At 53.6% G+C, this 21,652-nt stretch overlaps 7 protein-coding genes across 7 annotated transcripts; 5 read left to right on the top strand and 2 right to left on the bottom strand.

The window, feature by feature from the left end:
• Nucleotides 1-225: 225 nt before the first annotated feature.
• On the bottom strand, nt 226-1,053 carry CABS01_00739 (uncharacterized protein; the record flags this gene model as incomplete). The annotated part of the gene is made up of 1 exon (XM_060534120.1): nt 226-1,053. One exon carries the CDS (start codon nt 1,051-1,053, stop codon nt 226-228), a length of 828 nt encoding a protein of 275 aa, XP_060401198.1.
• A 2,350-nt stretch (nt 1,054-3,403) lies between these two features.
• Nucleotides 3,404-4,397, bottom strand: CABS01_00738 (uncharacterized protein; the record flags this gene model as incomplete). The annotated part of the gene is made up of 2 exons (XM_060534119.1): nt 3,404-4,241; nt 4,300-4,397. 2 exons carry the CDS (start codon nt 4,395-4,397, stop codon nt 3,404-3,406), a joined length of 936 nt encoding a protein of 311 aa, XP_060401197.1.
• Nucleotides 4,398-7,862: 3,465 nt separating this feature from the next.
• Nucleotides 7,863-9,669, top strand: CABS01_00737 (amidase; the record flags this gene model as incomplete). The annotated part of the gene is made up of 4 exons (XM_060534118.1): nt 7,863-7,941; nt 7,998-8,551; nt 8,604-9,472; nt 9,522-9,669. 4 exons carry the CDS (start codon nt 7,863-7,865, stop codon nt 9,667-9,669), a joined length of 1,650 nt encoding a protein of 549 aa, XP_060401196.1.
• A 1,406-nt stretch (nt 9,670-11,075) lies between these two features.
• Nucleotides 11,076-13,065, top strand: CABS01_00736 (NupC family nucleoside transporter; the record flags this gene model as incomplete). Its single annotated transcript, XM_060534117.1, has 3 exons — nt 11,076-11,413; nt 11,502-12,837; nt 12,901-13,065. The coding sequence occupies 3 exons, from the start codon at nt 11,076-11,078 to the stop codon at nt 13,063-13,065; spliced, it is 1,839 nt and encodes a 612-aa protein (XP_060401195.1).
• A 2,576-nt stretch (nt 13,066-15,641) lies between these two features.
• CABS01_00735 (uncharacterized protein) lies at nt 15,642-15,902 on the top strand (the record flags this gene model as incomplete). Its single annotated transcript, XM_060534116.1, has 1 exon — nt 15,642-15,902. The coding sequence occupies one exon, from the start codon at nt 15,642-15,644 to the stop codon at nt 15,900-15,902; it is 261 nt and encodes an 86-aa protein (XP_060401194.1).
• Nucleotides 15,903-18,532: 2,630 nt separating this feature from the next.
• CABS01_00734 (uncharacterized protein) lies at nt 18,533-18,838 on the top strand (the record flags this gene model as incomplete). The annotated part of the gene is made up of 1 exon (XM_060534115.1): nt 18,533-18,838. One exon carries the CDS (start codon nt 18,533-18,535, stop codon nt 18,836-18,838), a length of 306 nt encoding a protein of 101 aa, XP_060401193.1.
• Nucleotides 18,839-19,725: 887 nt separating this feature from the next.
• On the top strand, nt 19,726-21,601 carry CABS01_00733 (amino acid permease; the record flags this gene model as incomplete). The annotated part of the gene is made up of 3 exons (XM_060534114.1): nt 19,726-20,144; nt 20,221-20,514; nt 20,572-21,601. The coding sequence occupies 3 exons, from the start codon at nt 19,726-19,728 to the stop codon at nt 21,599-21,601; spliced, it is 1,743 nt and encodes a 580-aa protein (XP_060401192.1).
• Nucleotides 21,602-21,652: the final 51 nt, after the last annotated feature.

The raw sequence follows: 21,652 nt of genomic DNA, 5'->3' as shown, positions 1-21,652 counted from the left end.
ACGCCCTTAAACCCACCAGGAACTCATTCGGCAGGAGTCTTTATCCGAGTGTGGTAAATAAGGCGTAATTTCTCGCTGGCAACCATGATTCTGTTTTTGTACAACACAGAGGAAACATCCATAGCTTAGGTTCAAGTTCCAATGAGAGCAGTAGAATAAACCCGTGAAAATCTGCAACACTCTGGGGACTCAGATCGCTTTCATAGCTTCCAAAGAGAGTTGAGATCATTCTTCCCAGTGGGCCGCCGTATTATATCGCTTCTGAGAAATACCGACCACAGATACTTCGCCACGAGCATTGATTCCACCATGTCCCATCAGAGTTCTTCGTTGCACTTCAATACAGTTGTCCTTCAAAACGTCGTCACAAAGGTTGTGGAGTCTCTTAACGGTCATATCGCAGTAGGTTTTCTCATAAAGGGATACAATATCGTGGCCGTAAGATGTTGTACTGTTGCAAACCAACGACGCTGCATGTTCCTCAGCGCGGGTGACGATGAGATGAGTGATGTCAGGGTTTGTGCCTCGTCTCTTGGCCGACTTCTGTCTCTTGGCCTTTCGCTCAGACTCCGTCAAAGAACGTGTTACAATAGGCCGCGGGTCATGGTCGGCCATCTTGTCCCACTTGACCTTGTCAACTTCACGTTGTGTGTGCTTGTCCCGGCCTTCTTGTTCGGTGATTGCGTCCCGCTTGTACTCCAAGGGAGGCTTGAAATGTGGAAAGTTTGTCCCTGGCCGAAGTTGATACCAGAACAAGAAACGAGGAGTGCTATTACACAGGTATTCCTTGTACATCTCGACTTTATCTGGTGTTCCAAGCATGTCGTTGAGATGAAAGCTCATGACTCGCGCGTTGAGGTCGTCGTATGGTTCCATCTGAGGCTGATGGCCTCCTGCTCCGCTTTCGTCACCCAACATAATCGTGCCCAGAGTATGGTCGACATGTTCCGTTGTGATGCCTTTGTCATGGAACCACATGAGATTGTAGATCCTATCGTTGATGCCGAAGAGAAATCTGAGGATCTTACGGCCTGGACTACCGGGTGGAAGCATCTTGGACTCGCTGAATCTGGTGAACCGGGAAGTTGTACGATCCAAAGCTTTTCCAGCAGGAAAATGAAGATCCTCAAAAAGACACTATGCGGTAGAAAGCTGCATAATATCGAGACCGCATTGAGTGTCAGAGTAGTATACGACAGTGCTATGCTGTTCTCAACGGATTCAAGGATTGCGATCCTCTTATGCTTTCCATTAGATTTCGAACAAGTATGCCTTCAACAATGGTGCTGAGTTCTTTCGCCGGTTTGAGCTCGGTAGTCTCTTCCCAGCACAATTGACACGTCGTACTTACTTGGCAAGGGTCGCAGGAGGATTATCTTTCTCTACGAGGTTTCACGACGCAGCACTAGGCTTTGATAGAACAAAAGGTCCGTGATTCTAAGACCCATTCCATTCCTTACTGGGTTCTTCGGGCATTTCCATCCTTTCGCGTACATTCAAGATCAGTGTCCGGTTTTTGCTCTCAGAATATTCGATCAGCATCAGAAGGTCCCAATAGGACTTTGGCCATAGCAGGAATCATCAGCTACTTATCAGACTCTCTCTCTCAAATCATGCACCTAGGAACGAGATTGATACGAAAGGGGTTGGTCGAAAGATATTTTCTAGCTACTCGCTCGTGACGGCTGGAGAACTCGCAGTCACGAAATCGTATCCTACACGCCAGTCATGGTTTATAAACAGCTTCAGTTACCAACATATAGTGCTCATATAGGTGCATGGTCAGCAAGATTGTCCGGTTAGTTGATCCACGTAATACAAACGGCTCGAGTAACGACTTCGCGGCAGGGACTATGGGCATGAGAGGGAGCACCACCTAGATTGTCACTACGTTGTTTGCGTATGGCCAAACATATGGGATGAGCCCTGCATGACTTGATATCCCTTAATTACCGAAAATACTTGCCAGATAGACGCATTTGGTCATCATAACAACACGTATTTAGCACACTGCCATCCGTCTGCGCTGCGGTGCTCAGGGATAGGTACCTTAGTGTCGTCAGCCCTAGCCCTACATTTCTTTCTGTCATGTAAACTCGCAGGATAATCTAATAAGGTGAACAATAATTCGACGGAAGATTATGTGTGTGAATCCTTCCGACAACTAGTTTCATTGCGTATAAGCTGACTTTTGCAACATTCAATCGCTGTTTGTTATGCGCAAGTTATCTCCGTTCTCGTCCCTTGGTAGCATGCCCCAGTGCCTGTATTGTAATCGGAATATTTCACAATATTCTTCGCTGACTTCGCCAGGTGTAGGTACCCAGCTGTGGCCTGCTTCAACAGTAGCAAAGCTTCTCGGGGAGGAGCGGCGTTTTTGGTCAAACTGAGCTAGGCAAACTTCCGCTGAAGTCGCCCCTCGATAAACATCCAGACTGACTATGGATGTGGTCATCTACGAACCAGCTTTCAAGGAGGAAGTAAGATGAATTGCCAGTTGGAAAAGGGCTACAGCTTTACCTGTGATTTTCAAGTTCAGATGATCATCCGCGGCATCCATGGGAAGTAAGCGCGGACACTATTATGCTTGATGAAAGTAGCAGAACTCCGAGCATCTCGAATCTCCGAAGGCCGCTTGATAGTGCGAGCCGTCGATGGAAGTTTCTGCCCAGTCACTTCAAATTCCCCTCGTCTTTCCCGATAAGAGAGCTTGCCTGCTTGCTCTATGCAGGGCCAACTCTGACAATAAGTTTGGCCACTGAATGGTACCGAACGGTACCGAACGGGTGATACGAAGGGGATGGTTGGCATGAGGGAGAGATGCTGCCCAGGCTCCAGGATCGAGCGTGACCATCTCAAACGGTATCGGAAGACTAAGAGGCACCACTCTTGACGGTCGCATTCGCCATTGCGAAGTTCACTTTGGGCAGACTCGTCGCCATCGACACACCTGCGTCATGAATAAACTTTGTAACCGTGCCTTATTGGCGAGCTGAAACTACTCTAATGGCCGTAACTTTGCATCAGAGCAATAAACTTCAGCTAGAAGCAACTCACCAGGCACCGCACAGAATATCAGAGGATCATGCCTGTCACACATTTGAAGCACTTTCGGTATAGAACCCGACTTGTTGTCCAGTCATCATTCGTGTCCTTGTCATCCCTATGTACACACACTCGGATTTCCCAGCCAAGCCAAAGCCTTTGTAGTCTCACCGAGTGACATGCCCAAGACTTTCTCACCAATATGTTCCACCGAATATAGTTATTGAATTATGGAGTTTTAGTTTACCCACGAGGCATGAAAATGAGTGTCTTGTCGCTTGTAATTTGTCCCGTGTGTTCGCTATCTCCGAACGATTGCTGACTCAAACTGCGCAAAAACCATTTCGTCAACACAAGCTCATACAGAGTTCCTACCAGGAACGGCAAGGGGTAAACCACCACTTCCACCAGGCTTAGGGGGCGGTGTTTGGGGCTTTTGAGGGTTCTGTGGTGTCTGCGGTGCGGGATTCTGAGGCGTCTGAGGCTGCTGGGGAGGAGGAGGAGGTGCTTGCGGCTTGGGAGGTGTCTGAGGGGCAGCACCAGGCTTATTCCCATTTGTCGCACCTCCGGCGAGAGCGCCAGCCATGAGAGCTCCAGCAGGGGCAGGGGCGGGATCCTTCGGGTTGTTTGTGTTTGTGTTACCGCCCGCCTTGGGCGTTCCTCCAGCCGGAGGCTTGGGTTTTGAACCGGCCGCAATTGCGCCGGCGGGAACAGGAGCAGGTGGGACGGGTTTAGCACCTTGGTTTGGATTACCTTTGGCAGCTCCAGCAGCATTTCCTCCAGCCGCTGCAGCTCCGGCTCCAGCGGCGGCGCCGGCCTTCTTGGGATTCGCAGCAGGTGGTTTGGGCGCGCCAGCGGGTGGTTTGGACGGAGTAGCAGCGGGAGGGGCGGCGGCGGGAGGCTGGGCGGCAGGCGGAGTCGGCGGAGTGACCTTGGCCGGAGGCGGTGCCGCCTTGGCCGGAGGTGGAGTGTTGACCTTCGCCTTTGCCTTTGCCTTTGCCTTGGCGGCCTTCGCCTTCTTCTTCTTCTTCTTCTTCTTCTTTTTCTTGCCGAGGAGCTTGGCGAGTTTCTTCAGAATCTGACGCTCCTTGATGTGCGGCTCATCTTCCGCGACTAGCGCGGTCTCGGGCTGTTCTACAGCGGCGACGGCGACGGGGCCATTAATCTGCGGCACGTCCGCCTGGGCGCCCAGCTCGCTGCTGTTTGTTAGTTTCTTTGAGGAAGACATGCTAGACGAACACAATGCATGCTTACCCTAGGTCTCGTTGGACAACATCGGTCCCCGCCGGAGCACCATTGATGCCGACGAGGAGGGCCGAGGCGAGCAGGAGGGCTGGCGTGAAGTATCTCATTATAGTGAATGGTGGTATTTGCTCAACAAATGATTGGAGGTGGTGACCAAGACAAGCTTGGCGCTTGATAGGAGGGGAGTACTCGTATCTGAGGTTGCCGTTAGGGTATCGGCGTAAACTGAGGAGCCTGCCTGACCTTTCCGCAAAAGCAGTTGGCGATGAAGCTCTTCTTTAATACTCCGTTTAGTCAACAAGAGCGAGTTTGCATTCAGGCTCGAGCCCAGGGATGTGCAATGCTCGTCCAAACCTTGGAATGGCTTCCATTCTGCCAGCCGTAAGGGGTGGGTGTCGATCCATTGGCCGCGACTTCCGATTAACATTCACGGAAAGGGCGACTCGCGAGTGCCTGAAACTAGTAATCGCATCTCCAAGTCGACAACATCTAGAGTTCACGGCTCCAAGTGCCCGACCTCACGAGAGCCACGCACCGCATAGAGCCGGATCGGCGTTGGGTGGAGGATACTACCTTGCATCTGGCTCGCCTTGAGTTCTCTCAGGGTGGGAAGCATCTCCCTGCGCCGCTATTTCTCCTAACTTTCTAGGATGAAGAGACGTTTCGCTGGGGCGTTTCGTGGGTGGAGGCTCTCCTCGTCTGATGTCAGCCTTGGGCAGAATTCTGCAAGAAGACGCGAGATAGACCAACTCGTCCGATGTCGATTCGTTTCAGCGCCTCCCTTAAGATGGTGTGTCCTGGAGGCTGGCCTGGAGTATCCCTCTGCCCTTCTACGCTCTCGGCAAGCAGAGTCCTGGTCTTAAGCTTACCTATGGCGCCAAAGGGACGAGGGGGCCAGGTCGTGGAAGCCAAGGGTTGGCTGTCATCTCCTCGCGACCACATCGGCGGTTCGACTTCGCCCGAATGCAGGCTGGAAGCTTCGGGAACCTTGCCCTCTTGCGATTCCCTGGATTCTGACGATAGTTCAGCGAGTTTGTGTTAGCTTCATTTCGAGAGTGTTTTGAAAGCCTGACGGTCTAGTGCGTGGCCCGTGGTTGGTTTACATGCAGGCTGAGAGGTAAATCGTCGCTTGCCGAGAAACTCAAGTTCTCGGTCCATGCTTGAGAAAAACGTAATCCATCTCCTTGATCTGGTCCTTCATCCAAGAATCCACGTTGTGGAGAGAAGGGGGGAAAAGTGAGAATTAAGGTCAGCATAGTTAGACTAGTCCGCGGCTCTGCAGCAAAGTTTTCAGCAAACGCAATACGATGCAATCTTGCATCACGAGCCACATAGGCAAAACCGACGTCGATTTTCATGTCGTCCTTGATATCATATGGTACTATGGTACGCCAAGACTGGCGCTCTCTCACTTGGATGCCAGCGAAACGTCCTGACAGCTGGCGTGGAGAACGACGGAATCCTTTCAGACGGCAGTGGTAAAGAGCATCTCGTAGCGAACCGTGGTGCACCACAGCCCACTCAGATGACAAGATCGGGTGCTCTGCGCAACCTCATGCGAAGGAATGTTGACAGTTTGGATGGGCAAAGCGGCAGTCGCTCACGGACGTCTAGCGGCGACCAGCCGCCAGTGGATATGAGTGGCGGACGAATCTGGTGCATGAAATGGCGCGGGTAAGGTGGGCTGCCAAGCTGCCTGCTTCCCCAGCGGCGATCTCCCAGAGAGTCGGGAGTTATCCACAAGGATGGACGTCCAGCAGGTATCGTTTCATGCGCCTCTCACTTCGTAGGGCCTGCTGATAGTCGTGGAAACCAAGGTACTTGTTCAGGGGGCTGGGACGCTGGCTTTGCCGGCTCAACGGGCAGGTTACTCATTCAGAAGTTAGGGCTAACATCGTCTGAAGTGACCAGACTGAATCATGCCTAGGTGGCGTATCAGAAGACAAGACGTTATTGAGGCGGATTTGCAGGTACGATGGCTCAGCCAATAGGAGCTCCACATCGTTTTGCCTTGTGATTTCCGTGATGTCTCCTTGATAGCCTGTTGGGCGAGATTCCGCCGTTACCGCAGGCAAGGTTGCTTAGTCTGCTGGGAATATCATGCATTTGTTGTACGCTTCGGCAGTGTCAACTTGGCAAACGCGGCCTGGTCCGTTGAATGGCGGAGAGTCAACTCTTGGACGTTTCCTCGGGTTCACGCTGCAAAAGAAGCTTTCTGCGTAAGCGATGTTTGTGCAGATCTTTGAGACTCGCAACATGCAGGAACTGATGGTATGAGACTCTGTGGCGCAGGGTATGTGACGATGCTGCATAACCTGTAGAAGAGCTGTTGCAGATGGCTCTTGGCACGGTCCTATTTTTGGTCTCTCGCAGTCTTGGCCAGAACTTTAGAAAGTGTTGATTCTGCAGTCTTGACTCTCGGATTTCTTGACTGATCGTGACTGAGTAGCCAGTATGGACAGATAGGCAGAAGATAGACTTTCCAGGCTGCACCTGCGAGCCAGAACGTCAGAATCTGGATATATGATGCGTGGGCCACATGCCATGAGATTACGGAACAGGCTTGATCGGGGTATGACGAGAAGATGGATACATGAGGTGACGAATGCTTTGCCAAAGTCAGTACCGTCCGATTCGTGCTGATGGCCTCATGAAGAGAGAGAAGGGGGGGGGGGGGGGGTTTGGGGACGAGGGCGCGTCTGAGCATCGAAGCGAGGACCTTCGACTTACATCATGCACTTACATAAGCCATCTCGCTGTTCGGCCGTTCCGAGCGGGAAAACCTCTTGCCGGGAAAGTACCCAGCCGGGCTTGGCTGATAAGATAAAGATATAGAGCCGAAGATCAACCGGGAGGAGTGAAGGTGCCTCTTGTAAGCTGACATAAGCCGGAAGGACGCCGGGCAGCGGATGGAGGTACGTACATACACCCAAGTCTCCACCAGCGCAACGGGTTTTCCCCCCGCGGCCCCCCGGTGGACCGGCACCTGTTCCCCGCGCCTCTCCCCCTTCTCTCTCGTGCTTCCGTAGGATCCTCCGTGCCCCTCACTTCTCACCGGTTTTGTGGCTGCATCTCCAGCCGCTCGGTGCAACATCCCGTGCTACAACCGCTTGATCACTTCATCTTGCGGTACATTACCTTAAGCGAATGCCTTGTCAATAATTGAGGGGTATCGACGTCTGCCGGTATGACTAACACTGCGTACAAGGGGGAGAAAAGGTCCCATACCCCAATCTCACTCTCCGTACACGTCATGACTTTTGGCTCCCGGGTTCTTATCAAAATGAGCTGCCTCTCTTGGCTGGATACACCATCATTCCGCGTTGACTAAAGCTACGCGATCCCGGCCGTTTCTTATCACTCTCGCCGGGTTCCGGGCCCGTGCCGGCAGACTACTCTACGCGATGCACCTCTGCATCGAGCTAAGCATGCACGCAGAGATATCTTGGCTTGGACAGTTGTGTTTATAATGAAAGCAACCCCAGGTTGGATGATGGAGAACATGCCTCGGGATTAAGTCAACCATCTGAAGTCCAACCATCGCGGGACTTGCTCTCGCTCACTTGGGCACGATGGCAACCTATCGCCCAGTGATTATTCTCGCCCTGATCTGGCTCAAGATCTTTGGCATTGCGACCAGCTTGACGACGGGTGAGCTTGCCATCATATCAACTGTAGTCCGGTCTATTCACTGACTTGAACTGTAGTCCAGGGTGTACCGTTTCCCGGTCTGATAGATGTGACTCTCGACGAATTGGCCGAGGGCCTCGAAAACGGGCTCTTCACCAGTGTCGACCTTGTCAATGCCTATCTTGGCCGCATCAATCAAGTGAATAGTACACTCAATGTCGTGACCGAGGTGAACCCGGATGCTCTATCAATTGCCGCCGACCTGGATGCTTCGCGCGCCAACGGCACAATCAAGGGTCCGCTCCACGGCATTCCCATCCTCATCAAGAACAACATCGCGACCGCCGACCAGATGAATAACACTGCGGGCTCATGGGTCTTGCTAGGTGCCAAGGTTTCTCAAGATAGCTTCATGGCGAAGAAGCTTCGAGAGGCTGGTGCGATTATCCTCGGCAAGACCAACCTCAGCCAGTGGGCCAACTTTAGGAGCAACAATACGAGCAACGGGTGGTCCGCGTACGGAGGTCAGGTCTATGCTGCCTACTATCCCCAGCAAGATCCGAGTGGAAGTTCAAGTGGTAGTGGTGTGGCCTCAGATCTTGGCCTCGCACTTGCGGCTCTGGGCACCGAGGTACGTGATACAGCTTCATGTGCACTAGGCCATCTTTACTCACACTATTCAGACCGATGGTTCCATTGTCTCGCCCTCTCAACGTAACAATCTTGTCGGCATCAAGCCAACCGTTGGCCTGACATCCCGGCACCTGGTGATACCGATTAGTGAACATCAAGATACCATCGGACCTATGGCCCGCACCGTCAAGGATGCCGCCTACATCCTCCACGCTATCGCCGGCGCAGACCCCAACGATAACTACACGTCAGCGATACCCAACAATGGCGAGATACCAGACTACCCAGCCGCTTGCGATATGTACGGTCTGCGAGGAACTCGCATCGGGATCCCTCGTAATGCCATCGAACTCTTCTCCGACAACACCACCGGGACTGAAACCGATGCCTTTGAGGAGACCCTTGAGGTCTTCAAGGCGGCTGGTGCCGTCATTGTCGACAATGCCAACTTTACCGCCGCGGAGCAGCTAGCTACGTCAAACTCCGAAACCATCGTCCTGAACGCAGACTTCATCTCGAACTTGGCTTCCTATCTCACTGACCTCACAGTCAACCCGAACAATGTGAAGTCTCTGGCCGACGTCCGCAAATTCACGCAATCATTCGCGCTCGAGGATTACCCTGATCGTAATACGGGTGTCTGGGATGAGGCTCTTGACGAGCAAGGGTTCAACAACACCGACCCGCGATTCTGGGCCGCCTGGCAAGAGAGTGCGTTCCTTGGTGGCGAGGGCGGGCTATTTGGAACACTGGAAAGGCACAATCTCGACGCCGTCATCTTGCCGACAAGCTTCTCTAGCACCTGGGCCGCTATCGTCGGAGCACCCGTGATTACCGTTCCCCTGGGTTTCTATCCCGCGAATGCCACGGTGATCAAGAATAGGAGGGGTAACCTCGTTGATACTGGTCCCCATGTCCCGTAAGTAGACCGTACGTTTAACTGCTTGTCGAATACTAACTGGTCATAGATTTGGTATCAGCTTCCTCGGCGCAAAGTTCTCCGAAGCAAAGCTCATCAGCCTGGCCTATGCTTATGAGCAGAGGACCAAGACGAGGGACAAGATCCAACCATACATCACGCCTAATGTCGAGATTGGTGACTTTGCTGGGTATTAGTGGCCGTTGCAATCGCTTTATATAGGAATATTTCTTGCAACTGTAATTATTAAGTTTTAATTCTGCTGGTGCCCCGGACCTGTACGTCGTCGGTCACCAGCGCCTTGACTAGGTATTAATAGTTTGGCTTTTGGAGGAAATACAACAAGATTTGTACATTGCCAAAGTTCCTTCGAATAGAATGATGATCTATGGCTTTCACGACAGCTGACGAGAGGGAGATTCATCGAGATACACCCGGCTGGTTACACCCCTCAACACCAGCCGGGTTATCCGACATGGCGATACTACGTACGTCTAGGCCGTCCAGAACCCGAAACTCTATTTTTTGTCGACATCGGGAATAGCAATCCACTCTCAGTCTGCACATTAGGCTTACCAGAGCTGCTGACTAGCTTTCTGAGAGTCCCAGAACGAAAGTTACATCTCACTTAATCTTCCTGAGAGCCATTGGATGATCACAGCTCGCATGACGGATGAGTTCGCCATTCATTACTTTGTTCAGTCGCAACAATGCCTTGACTCAGTCTGCGTTGTGTCAACAGATCAATCGACCTATCAGTTCGTCCCAACATCTAAGCCGCACCTTATTTTCACATTTGACATCATCGGTTTCACTAAGACATGCGACGTCATCACCTAGCTCTGACCAGTAGCTCAATACTCTTCTTCCTCTAGCTCCGCATAACCGATTTCGTGGAGAAATACGCCAGCGCCAGCTTCCCCGCAACAGTAGGCAGGTAGTATCTTGAAGGTAATAAGAATCACCGGTTAGACACGGTGCCACGTGTTGTTGTCGGTAAAGTATCCGTATGATAGCCGGAGCAACTCAATGCACCACGGCGGTCTCCGCGGTTCTCAAGAATGAGTTTGGGTGGCGCTCAAGTAAACCCCAAGAAAGCCAAGGGATCGAAGTGGGAACACGGAGAAAGGGCCGACTCGACAGACCCGAACGCGCTGTCAGGCGATGAACACATGCAACACGCCGCCATCCCGCCACAGTGCAACATCGTCGATCATTTGCGAAGCTGGAGGATCCGGAGAAGCCTCCCATTATCAGGCCGCATTAAGCTTCCTGTCTCATCCCATCTTGCCTACCGTCTTCTCGTTGACTTACGGTAGAGACCCAGCATCTTCATTAATCTCAGTTGATATTCGTCCGGTGGGCGCAGCAAAAGCTCGCACTGACCTCCCCCCTCCCAGCATCATCGTCCCATCTCCTACTGGATCACCACACGGTCAAGACGTCGCCTCCCGGCTCCGCTAATTCCTCTCCACAACTCGCCAAATTTTTTCTTGGACGGGGCTCCAGTCCCTGAAAAGCTCGTCCTGTTCAAACCTCCCCCCTACTTCGTCACCATTCCCGTGCGCAGTGGACGGCACGGCACACAAGCCAAAAGCGAACCATGCGTCCTACTACTGCAGCAGCGCCGGGCGAGGACATGTCTGGCACCGACATGAAGTCCGAGAAGCACGGAGGAGGAGGAGGAGGGTCCGGGAACGAGATTGGGCCCGGCGGCGAGGCGGGTGTGGACCCTCCTATTCGCTCTCTTCCGCCCAAGGGCGACGAGACGGGCAAGTCGTCACGCGACAGAGAACAAGTCGTCGACACGAGCGACTTGGAGGTCGGCACCAACCAGACCGACTCGATGAGAGATGCCAAGGGCAAGGGAGCGAAAGTGGCCCGGTTCTACAGGAAGTTCAAGCTTCCGATCCACGTGTTTGTATGGATGTTGTTCACAGCGTAAGTTGAGAACCTCTCTCATGCTCTCAGATGCCCCCTTCATGGTGGCTAGTCTGGTGGCATCGGTTGACCGAAAAATCCTGGACAGATGGTGGATCGTCGGCCTCATCTTCCAGCGCGATAAGATGGGCTGGTTGAAGTCTTTCCTGGTCTATCTCGCCATCACCATACGCATCGTCACCTTGTGGCTCCCTGCCGCTGCCGTCATGGTACCGCTGCGCTTCGTCTGGAAGCACACCGTTGGCAGAGCGTACGACATGATCCCCAGCAAGCTGCACCAGCCTCTTGCTGCGCTTCTCACCATTGGCGTCTTCCTTGTCGGTTCCATGGTCCCTGAGGAAGTAGGAGAGAACACTCGTGCCAGTCGCGCCATCAGTCTCTTTGGCCTGCTTCTCATGATCGGTCTTCTCACCCTCACCTCCCGCGACTGGAGGAAGATCCCCTGGCACACTGTCATCGGCGGGATGCTCACGCAGTTCATCATAGCCGTATTCGTGCTCAAAACGGGCGTCGGCTACGACATCTTTGCCTTCATCTCCGAGATGGCCCGGACGCTTCTGGGTTTCGCAAAGCAGGGTCTCGAGTTCTTGACGTCGACTGAAGTATCTGCTCTGACCTGGTTTCTCATTTCTGTGATCCCGGCCATCATTTTCTTCATCTCGCTCGTCCAGCTGCTCTATCACTGCGGGTTCCTGCAATGGTTCATCAAGAAGTTTGCCGTCTTCTTCTTCTGGTCGCTTCGTGTCTCAGGCGCCGAGGCCGTGGTGGCGACGGCAACCCCTTTCGTCGGGCAAGGTGAATCGGCAATGCTCATCAAGCCGTTCGTGCCGTACCTTACGCTGGCCGAGATCCATCAGGTCATGACCTGTGGCTTTGCTACTATCGCGGGATCCGTGCTGGTTGGTTACATTGGCCTCGGCCTCGACGCACAAGTTCTTGTCTCGTCATGCGTCATGTCTATTCCAGCAAGTATTGCGGTATCAAAGCTTCGCTACCCAGAGACAGAGGAAAGCATCACTCGCGGTAGCATCACAGTTCCGGATGACGAGGAAAAGGCTGCCAACGCCATCCACGCCTTTGCTAATGGAGCTTGGTTCGGTATCAAGGTGGCCGGCATGATCGTCGCCACTCTCCTCTGCATCATCTCCTTCGTCGCCCTCATCAACGGCATCCTCGGCTGGTTTGGCAAGTTCTTGGGCATCGACGATCCCCCATTGACCCTTCAACTTGTCCTGGGCTACGTCTTTTACCCCGTCGCTTGGTGTCTGGGTGTGCCCAAGAAGGACCTACTCACAGTGGGAGAGCTCATTGGAATCAAGATCATCACCAACGAATACGTTGCTTTCAACTCTCTGTCGAGCAAGGTCGAACCTTACATCTCCATGTCACCTCGATCCAAGCTCATCGCAACCTATGCCTGCTGCGTAAGTTAACTTTTGACAGAGTCGCAACCCTACGTAGAGTAGAAGACTGATCAGAAATCGCAGGGCTTTGGCAACATTGGTTCACTGGGAACTCAGATCGGTGTTCTTTCACAGATTGCTCCCGGACGCGCCGGAGATGTGTCACGAGTCGCCTTGTCTGCCCTGTTCGCCGGCGTACTTTCAACCCTCACGTCGGCGAGCGTCGCTGGCATGTTGTACACTGGCTAGCTTCGGGATAGAGGCTAAGGCTTAGGCCACGACAATAGAATCATATTACATTGTATCATATGTAACAATAGCGGTAGGAAGATTATCTGCCGTGACATGATACTCCCTGCCAGATGCGAAGCCATCCGTTCTTTCTTCACGTGCCAGACGAGTGCAGCATGCAAACATGACCGCTCGTACTTCAACAGTCTGCGGATCTAGTCTGGGCATGCTACGCTACTGAGGCTGAGTCGATCGCATCGCAATTGAACTCAGGCCACCCACTTGTCGGGGGTCTGCGGGAGCCGCCGGACCACCTGAATGCTAACCGCAGTGCTCTGAGAGAGCCGACATGTCCCCTTCGGCATGAGCAACTAACTTTCCTCAGCTGACCGGCAACGGAACTGACCGTAAGAGCAATGACGCTCATGAGAGAGCCGTACCCGTCCTGCATGCCGTTAACAAACCTTGTATTTCGCAACGTGTCCCGTTGGGCGTCGCAGTCAAGACATTCATCTAGGCTGACTTCAGCTGGCGTTTTCAGCCTCCCTCCCGATAAGGCGGCGGCGGCCGAGGCTGATCTCTTGACCGCTGTATCTTGTACTCTACTCTAGGGATTAGAGACCATCCGTTTCCCTACGGAAAACAAGACTTCCCGTGTCTCAATCAGCGAGGACTGTGACACCAGAACGCTCTGCGCAGTATCTGTCAAAATTGTCTCCTCACTGCTCCGGAATCAAGAGAGAACCATAATAGCCTTGGCCTCCGGTTCATCCATTGAACCCCTCCCTCGCTACCTTACCCCATACCCCAGGTTAATCAAGACAGCCAAGAGACGGATTCACGAATCTCCCCGCCATTTCACGTAATAGAATCTCTCTTTCACAGATGGCACAATAAGTCTGATCGTTGGGCGGCCTGGGTGTTTGCGGGAGAGAAGAATGGCGTCAACAGAGGTTCCGCTAGAATGCCAACCTCTTACGAGAAATTTACTCCATAGTACCAATCCATTACCCCATCGCTTCCTTTTCCCCAACTGTGCGTTCGTCCCAAGCTTTTTCAAGAGCTGCTAAATACCTGGAGAAGGCCTGGAATTACCGAATGCACATGGGAATTTCCATATTGCACTTACTGCCCTAGTTAGTCTCATCTGGGGTCTGGTCAATTTGAAGCATCACTGATTCGTGAGACATCATGTGGAAGAGCTGGGGAAAAGTGACCCACTGCACACACAGAGATTTTGAAGGGTTATTTCCCACACTTTGGAAACTTTACGAGAGGCGCCAGGGACGAGCAACTACTCTCTCGGCGATGGCGGCCATGGAAACGCTAGAAAATGCGTAGAAGACGCCAGTGAAGGGGGATACCTAGCACCTTCAGGCACGCACAAAAACTTTGAGGTGTTGGCCGTGAGTAGCCGTCGGTGGGTGAGCAAGGGGAAAGGCAGGGAGGGTAGCATCCCGAGACTCACAATTATTTCAGGCCGCAGAGGCTGCATCGACGATCGATTCAACTGCGATGCAACAGCTACCTCGCGTCTTCGGCTACCTAACTTATGCCAGCATTGTCTATCGCGGTTATTTGAAAGCGAAAAAAACTGACCACAAAAGTTAGGTCGTTCGATAAAGGAGTTGTGAGGTCTCAACAACTCCACGGTCTTCTCGCCGTTGCGAATTCTCAGTCGGTCTCTTAGTGCAGCCTCAAGCGTGTGTTTTGCAGATTTCGGCACACAAAGCACTAGAGCAAGCCACCGGCAGACTGGTTTGCCTAGCAGGCCTAGGAGACTGTCCGAGGCGCCTAGCCGGGCCAAGGCCGAGAAGACATCAAATCCAGGCGCGCATGCGAGTCGCCGGAGCAGTGATGGGTAAAATACCGCATCTAGGGCCTCTTGGCAAAGCTGATCCGGCACAATATTCGGGTTAGGGGCGCGTTGGGAATGGCGCGATTTTGATTACTTTTCGTACTTCTGAGAACAGTGGGAAGCGCCGGAGCGGAGGCCGTTTCGATTTTCTCGGGAATGGGAGGGGGAAGAAGAAGAGAAACCAATATCAGACGCCCGCACATCGTTCCGGGGGACCATAGTTTCGACTCGCACAGTCTGTTTGGACGGTAGATGGAAGACCCGTTTCGCGGTGACGGAAGGGAATTCGTCACAAGTTGCTCCGTGGAGAGGAGACATCTTTGGACTTCAGCCTTTCAATAGCCGTTCAACTTGCTCACCGACGGTACCAAAGTCAGTATCCCTGCTCTGTCCCGCCCGCTATCCCAGATCTTGCAGCGCCAGGACAGACGTCGGGAATTAAGAGCTGGGTCCTTTTAGATGACGACGAGCCGGCCTCGAGTCGGCTGCTTGCATCTTCGACCAACGCGTGGGACCGGGACCGGGACTTGGGGACTCATGTACGGTATTCCTGCACTGCGGAGGATTGGGGACCTTGGGGGACAACGGGATGGATCACGTCTGACAGTCTGATGTCTGACTGTGTGACTGTCTATTGACTGTCTCTTGACTGGCAAGCTGGGAATACCTACCCCAAACTTGTCAAAGACGACGCGCTGATCGCCAAGCACCACAGGCTAAAGGGTCTTCCCCCAGGATGGCTGTGCACTTTGCGAGTGGGTGTCTGAGTTCAACGGCGCATCTGGCGCTGTTGGGCTTGTTTTCGTCAATCAGAGGGAAGCAGCACGATGATCCCCTTCGGTATGCGATCCGGCCGAGTGTCCCACGTTTGCGTGACGACAATCAGACATCAAATCTGCCCTGGCGCCGCCATTCCAGCGCATCGTCAGTTCACGTTGAGGTGAAGAGCGGACTGGAGTCTCATTTTCGCATCACGCATGCAGCTGAGAAGTGCTGACCTTTCCCAGTCAGCCCAGACGCCCCAGCTAGCATGTAATTACTGCGCAGAGAGTCCCGAGAAATGCAGAATGGACCTTTGGGCTGGGATGTGGGAGAGACGCTGCCGACTCTTTGGGAATAGTTCCCGCAGGACAGGACGCTCTGCCATTCGTACGACGCACTCAATGGGTGGGCAGGGGACTTGCATGCGGCCAGGTGCCCGAGCAAAAGCGACGGGGTCTCGCGGGGCTAATGCAGCCGTGGTCATTCAGTCCCGGCTCCCAAGAAACAAAACATGCTAGCAAGACTTTTCTGTCTAGGTATGCCTCTATGGCAGAGTGGCAGTACGGATAGGTAATGCTGACTGCCAGACGGGAACGTGAGCCAACTTTACGACTTGTCCAGGACAAGACATTTCCAGCCATTGACTTTGGCAGGCTTTGACAAGACGAGGCAAAGTGGCCGAACCGTCCCAAGCCATCCGAGGTCGCCCATCGGTAGTCTAAGCCAAAGTCAGCCAAGGGCGAGGATAAGCTCGGGCAAACCCATGCTCAACTTTCCCAAGTTCCCACTCCGAGGCAGGGAAGAGGAGTACAGGGGCCATGTGGAGGAGATAAGGACCTGCTTATTTGGGCCAGAGATAAACGTCTTGGCGGGGAGATTGATCCAGGCTCTGAGTGGACGAGGCAGCAGCTGGAGAAGCGATGGAGGGGGAGAGTGGCAGGGAAGATGGTGGTTGGGGCCCGTGGTGAGAGGTCTGGGAGGGATGGGTGGGAAGATGCAGCGCGTTTCTAGAACGTAAGATGGAATGCCCACGCGGACGATATGATCAATAAGCGTTATTGTCAGCGTCGCGATTAGACTTATTTAGCGACCCGCTGGTGAAGCTGAACACCTAAAAGGTTCACATAACATGTACGTATTCGTTTACTCTGTTCTGGCCTGGGCATTTGTTCCTGTGGACTCGTGGAGGGGCACATGGTGAAGGGTAGAGAATAGGAATCATGGGGCAGACTTCCTTCAACGGCGGCTCTATCCACATCCCCTCTGCCGAGCAACGGGTCGTCTGCGGGAGGTTGAGACTCCAAGAAGCAACAAGAGATTCAAGAGATGGACAAGCCGCTGGCGGTTCTTGGACACGGGCACGATGGCGCAGATGGCGCAGTGGCGCGCTTTCTAAGCTTTTGGCAGACGCAGCCACCACTTGGTGTTGAGCTGTCAGAGAGCCAGTCAGTGAACAGACGTGATGCGACGAACGGTCTATTCTTCCATGCAGTAGCAGTACCTAGATTAACATCATCGAGACTGGGCAGAGACGGCCACGCCGATATCTCTATCAGTGCCTCGTGAAGACTGGCTGTTCCCTTGCAGGGTCGACGACTCGAGGGATCCCGCTAGGCTCTCCCAGTAATACTGCCAGCCTGCTAGTACCTTAGTAAAGGTAAAATCACGCTGCCCATCAGCAGCAACAAATGCAGTACGGATACTTGGGATCGATTCAGCGAGCGAACAGCCTATCTGGGCACGAGCCATTGGCGGTGATTGGCGCGAGGGTATGAATCGTGGCTTGAGGGTGTCCCCGCAGATTGCCCGAGTAGATGGCCATCGCGTGAGCCGTCTATCTCTTGGCTCTCTGTGACTTGACGAGAGCTGGTCGAGGTGGTGGTGGTGTTGGTCGTGGTGGTTCCTGTTCTGGCGTCCTGGTCGCCGTACTCCAACTCCGTACGCCTTATCCGTGTCCGGGGCACCCACGCTGTGGGACGGAAACAGCTGAAGCCTGCATATTCGCACGCCGTCTGTGTCTCTCCCTCGCACTCTGCCTTGCGCAGTGCTAAGTTCTAGGGTAGAGAGAGAGAGAGAGAGAGAGAGAGAGAGAGAGAGAGAGAGAGAGAGAGAGAGAGAGAGAGAGAGAGAGTGAGAGAGAGAGAGTGAGAGAGGCGTACCGGGTGGCCGGGCGGATTGACTACCTCTCTCGTAGTCGGAAGACTTATAACCTGATCGTGATAGAAGGTCTGTTGATCTCCCGCTGTTGGCGATAAATCGGGAGAAAGAGGAACGATGAGGGTAAACTGAGTTTGCCCCAGAGATAAGCATCATCGCGTAAGTCCGTACGACTAGTATTACGGTGGAAATTTCGACAGTCTGTGTCAAATCTCTCGATGCAAGGCAATTCTTAAGCTGCTAGAGGGAACCACCTGGGGGATTTGCTCACTCTGCGGGCGTTGCTCTAGAATTGTTTCTTGCAACCGAAGTGGCAGAACTGGAATTTGGCACATCGACCTGCTGCGTCCGGCCGTCGAAGGAATCCCGCGCATTCGGCCATTGTCTTGGTGTTTTCTTGGTACCACCGATCGTTGCCCATCTCGAGCCAGGGTCTGTCTCGCTTGCTCAGGCACTTCGGGGCTCATCCTCCTTTGCTTGTCGCGTCTAAGCTTTCCCCAACTCTTCCTATCAGCGAGTAAGACTGGCGTGAACTGGCTTCGCGAAGGACTGGACAGCTGGGCAGTTTCTAGGCACAGCTGACTTGGAATCACGACTCATGCTCGGCGGTTGACTCCGCGTTAAGGATTGACTTTGACTGCCAAGTATCCGTATCTCTGCTTTCTTGTTCTCTTCATCTCAACTCACTGCGTAGCCCCCGCTGAAGCTATGGCTTTCCCATCACCTCCACACATCCAACTCATACTTCTCCAAACTTGCCCACCGCCACCCATCCATCTTACTGCACTGATGATGCTCGCCAAGGCTGAACGGCGTTGGACACGCAACTTTCCAGTGCCCAATCACAGCCAACAGATATTACAAACCACAACTCAACTGCCCATGCTGCCTTTGTCTTTGCTTCCTGTCCGCAAGACAAGTGAACCCTTGCCACGGCCCCCCTCCATCCACAGAATCAGCCTATCCTTGTCTTACTACGTACTGTCGTTTCCTGGCCCATTCGTACCCCGGTAGACAGGCTTTTTCTCCACCACAATTCCCCTCCCCTCACTCATCCTCCAGTCCCCTCCTCGACCAGTGCGGTACTGTAGTGTACACTACTGCTGGGCCCTGACTGAGAGACTGGACTGGCTTAACGGAGAGAATGGAGAAGCTGTCTGTGAGACACGGCCTTTACACACACATTCTCCCTCTATCTCTCCACAATCACCTGGCTAGCCTGCGAAGAACCGCGAGCGTGGTGCGGGTACCTTAGTCCCCGTAGTCTCCATTGTGGGCACGCATGTACACGCAACGTAAAAGAGATACCGAAAGATAGTGCGACCAACATCCAAAGGTAATACCAACAGTCAAAACAATGTAGAACTCCATAAGCACCATCCGTCTCCGACTACCACTCGGCGACGCCTACAGGGATCCTTGACGGGTGTATCTTAGCGCACGACGCCAGTGCCCCAGTCTTGCAGGCTCCATCAAGACCCCCAAGCAAGCTAGGCCAGGTCCAGCCCACGAACCTACGAGCGACATGGGATGTATGTGTGAGCGACAGCTATGATTCTGCCTGTCTTGCCTCGCCCGCTGGTATGGCGCCGCCGGGTGTCAGTCAAAACGGGATGCGAGCTGCTACCTATGGACGGATACCCTTCCCTCATCATATGCGGCAGCCTCTCTATCGCGCCTCCGTCCCTGGTCCCGCGAGCCGGCGCTGAAATCTTAATTAAAGAACCTCGAACCCCCCTCCCTACCTCGTTGTGTACCTCGCCCTCTCTCACTTCTCTCCCATCCCTCTCGCTCCCAGAGCTCTCACTTGTCAATCCCCCAACCTTCTGTCTTCGCCCAAATCCAGAAGTAGAGTCTCATCCCATTCTGTGTACGACGCACTCAGTCGCCACACAGCAACAATGAGCGACGGCCTTGTCAAGCGGGCGTCCTCCTCGGAGGGCGCTCACGGCGGCCACGACATCGAGAAGACGGGCTACCAAACACAGACCTACGACGACAACCTCAAGGAGAATGTCCACATTCGCGGTCTCGAGACCAGCGAAGACACGAAGTTGCACCGTGGTCTCAAGGCCCGCCACATCACCATGATTGCCATCGGTGGTGCCATCGGTACTGGTCTCATTGTCGGAACCGGCAAGGCTCTCGCCCAGGCTGGCCCCGGCTCCGTCTTCATCTCGTACACTCTCGTCGGTTTCATTGTCTTCCTCGTCATGGCTGGTCTCGGTGAGATGGCTGCTTGGCTACCCATCTCTTCTGGTTTCACTGGTTACGCCTCGAGATTCTGCGACCCCTCGCTCGGTTTTGCCCTTGGCTGGACGTAAGTCGCAATACCCCTTCCATTTCACCTCAATTCTCTCTCCGCACCAAGTGCTGACTATGATTTTGCCTTTCAGTTATTGGTTCAAGTACATTATTGTCACTCCCAACCAGCTCACAGCCGCCGCCTTGGTTATCCAGTTCTGGGTAGACCGTGAAAAGGTCAACCCCGGTGTCTTCATCGCCATCTTCCTCGTCGCCATTGTCTGCATCAACTACTTCGGTATCAGATTCTTCGGTGAATTCGAGTTCTGGCTCTCCAGTTTCAAGGTCGTCACCATTGTCGGAATCATCATCTTCTCTCTCGTCCTGGCTCTGGGCGGTGGCCCCGACCACGATCGCAAGGGATTCCGCTACTGGAAGAACCCTGGGTATGTCTAACTTACACCCTCCAAACCAACTCGTTTCCATAACTAACAACCTCCAAGTGCTTTCAGGGAGTACATCGACACTGGCGATGCCGGCCGCTTCTATGGTTTCTGGTCCTGCATGGTCAACGCCACCTTCGCCTACCTCGGTACTGAGCTTGTCGGTGTCACCGTCGCTGAGGCTCAAAACCCGCGCAAGACGATCCCCCGCGCGATCAAGCTCACCTTCTACCGTATCCTCTTCTTCTACTGCTTCAGTGTCCTCCTCATCGGCATGCTCGTTCCTTACAACTCTCCGGATCTCGCCTTCGCCAACAAAGCCCAGACCGGTGCCTCCGCCTCCCCCTTCGTCGTCGCTGCCACGCTCGCTGGTGTCAAGGTCATCCCCCACATCATCAACGCTTGCATTTGCATCTTCGTCTTCTCTGCATCCAACTCGGATCTCTACATCGCCTCCCGTACCCTCTACGGTCTTGCTTCTGACGGCTCCGCCCCTGCCATCTTCAAGCGCACTGACAAGCGTGGTGTCCCCATCTACGCCCTTGGCTTCTCCGCCATGTTCGCCCTTCTGGCTTTCATGAACGTGTCCAACGACTCCAAGGCTGTCTTTGGCTACTTCGTCAACCTCACCACCATCTTCGGTCTCTTGACCTGGATCTCGATCCTCGTCACCCACATCTGGTGGTGCAAGGCCCGCAAGGCTCAGAACATCCCCGACGAGATCCTGCCCTACGTCGCCCCCGTCGGCATCTGGGGCTCTTACGGCGCTCTGTTCCTCTGCATCATCATCGCCCTCACCAAGAACTACGATGTCTTCACTGGCGGCGACTTTGGCAAAGAGAAGTACAAGACCTTCATCACCGGCTACCTTGGCATTCCCCTCTACCTCATCCTCATCTTCGGCCACAAGTTCTACTACAAGACCCGTGGCGTCAAGCCCCACGAGGCCGACTTCTACACCGGAAAGGATATCATTGACCGCGAGGAGGAGGAGTTCCTCGCTCGCAAGGCTGCCGAGAAGGAGGCCAACGGTGGCAAGGGCGGCAAGGGAGGTTGGTTCTACAAGACCTTCCTTTCTTGGCTCTTCTAGACGCGTTGAGTGTGGTGAGAGGAAATGGGAGTTTGTGCATTTTTCATGAAT

Source organism: Colletotrichum abscissum (genome assembly GCF_030869225.1).
Source record: "Colletotrichum abscissum strain IMI 504890 chromosome Unknown Scaffold_2.1, whole genome shotgun sequence".
Taxonomy (NCBI): domain Eukaryota; kingdom Fungi; phylum Ascomycota; class Sordariomycetes; order Glomerellales; family Glomerellaceae; genus Colletotrichum; species Colletotrichum abscissum.
This window is presented reverse-complemented; position numbering and strand designations above follow the sequence as displayed.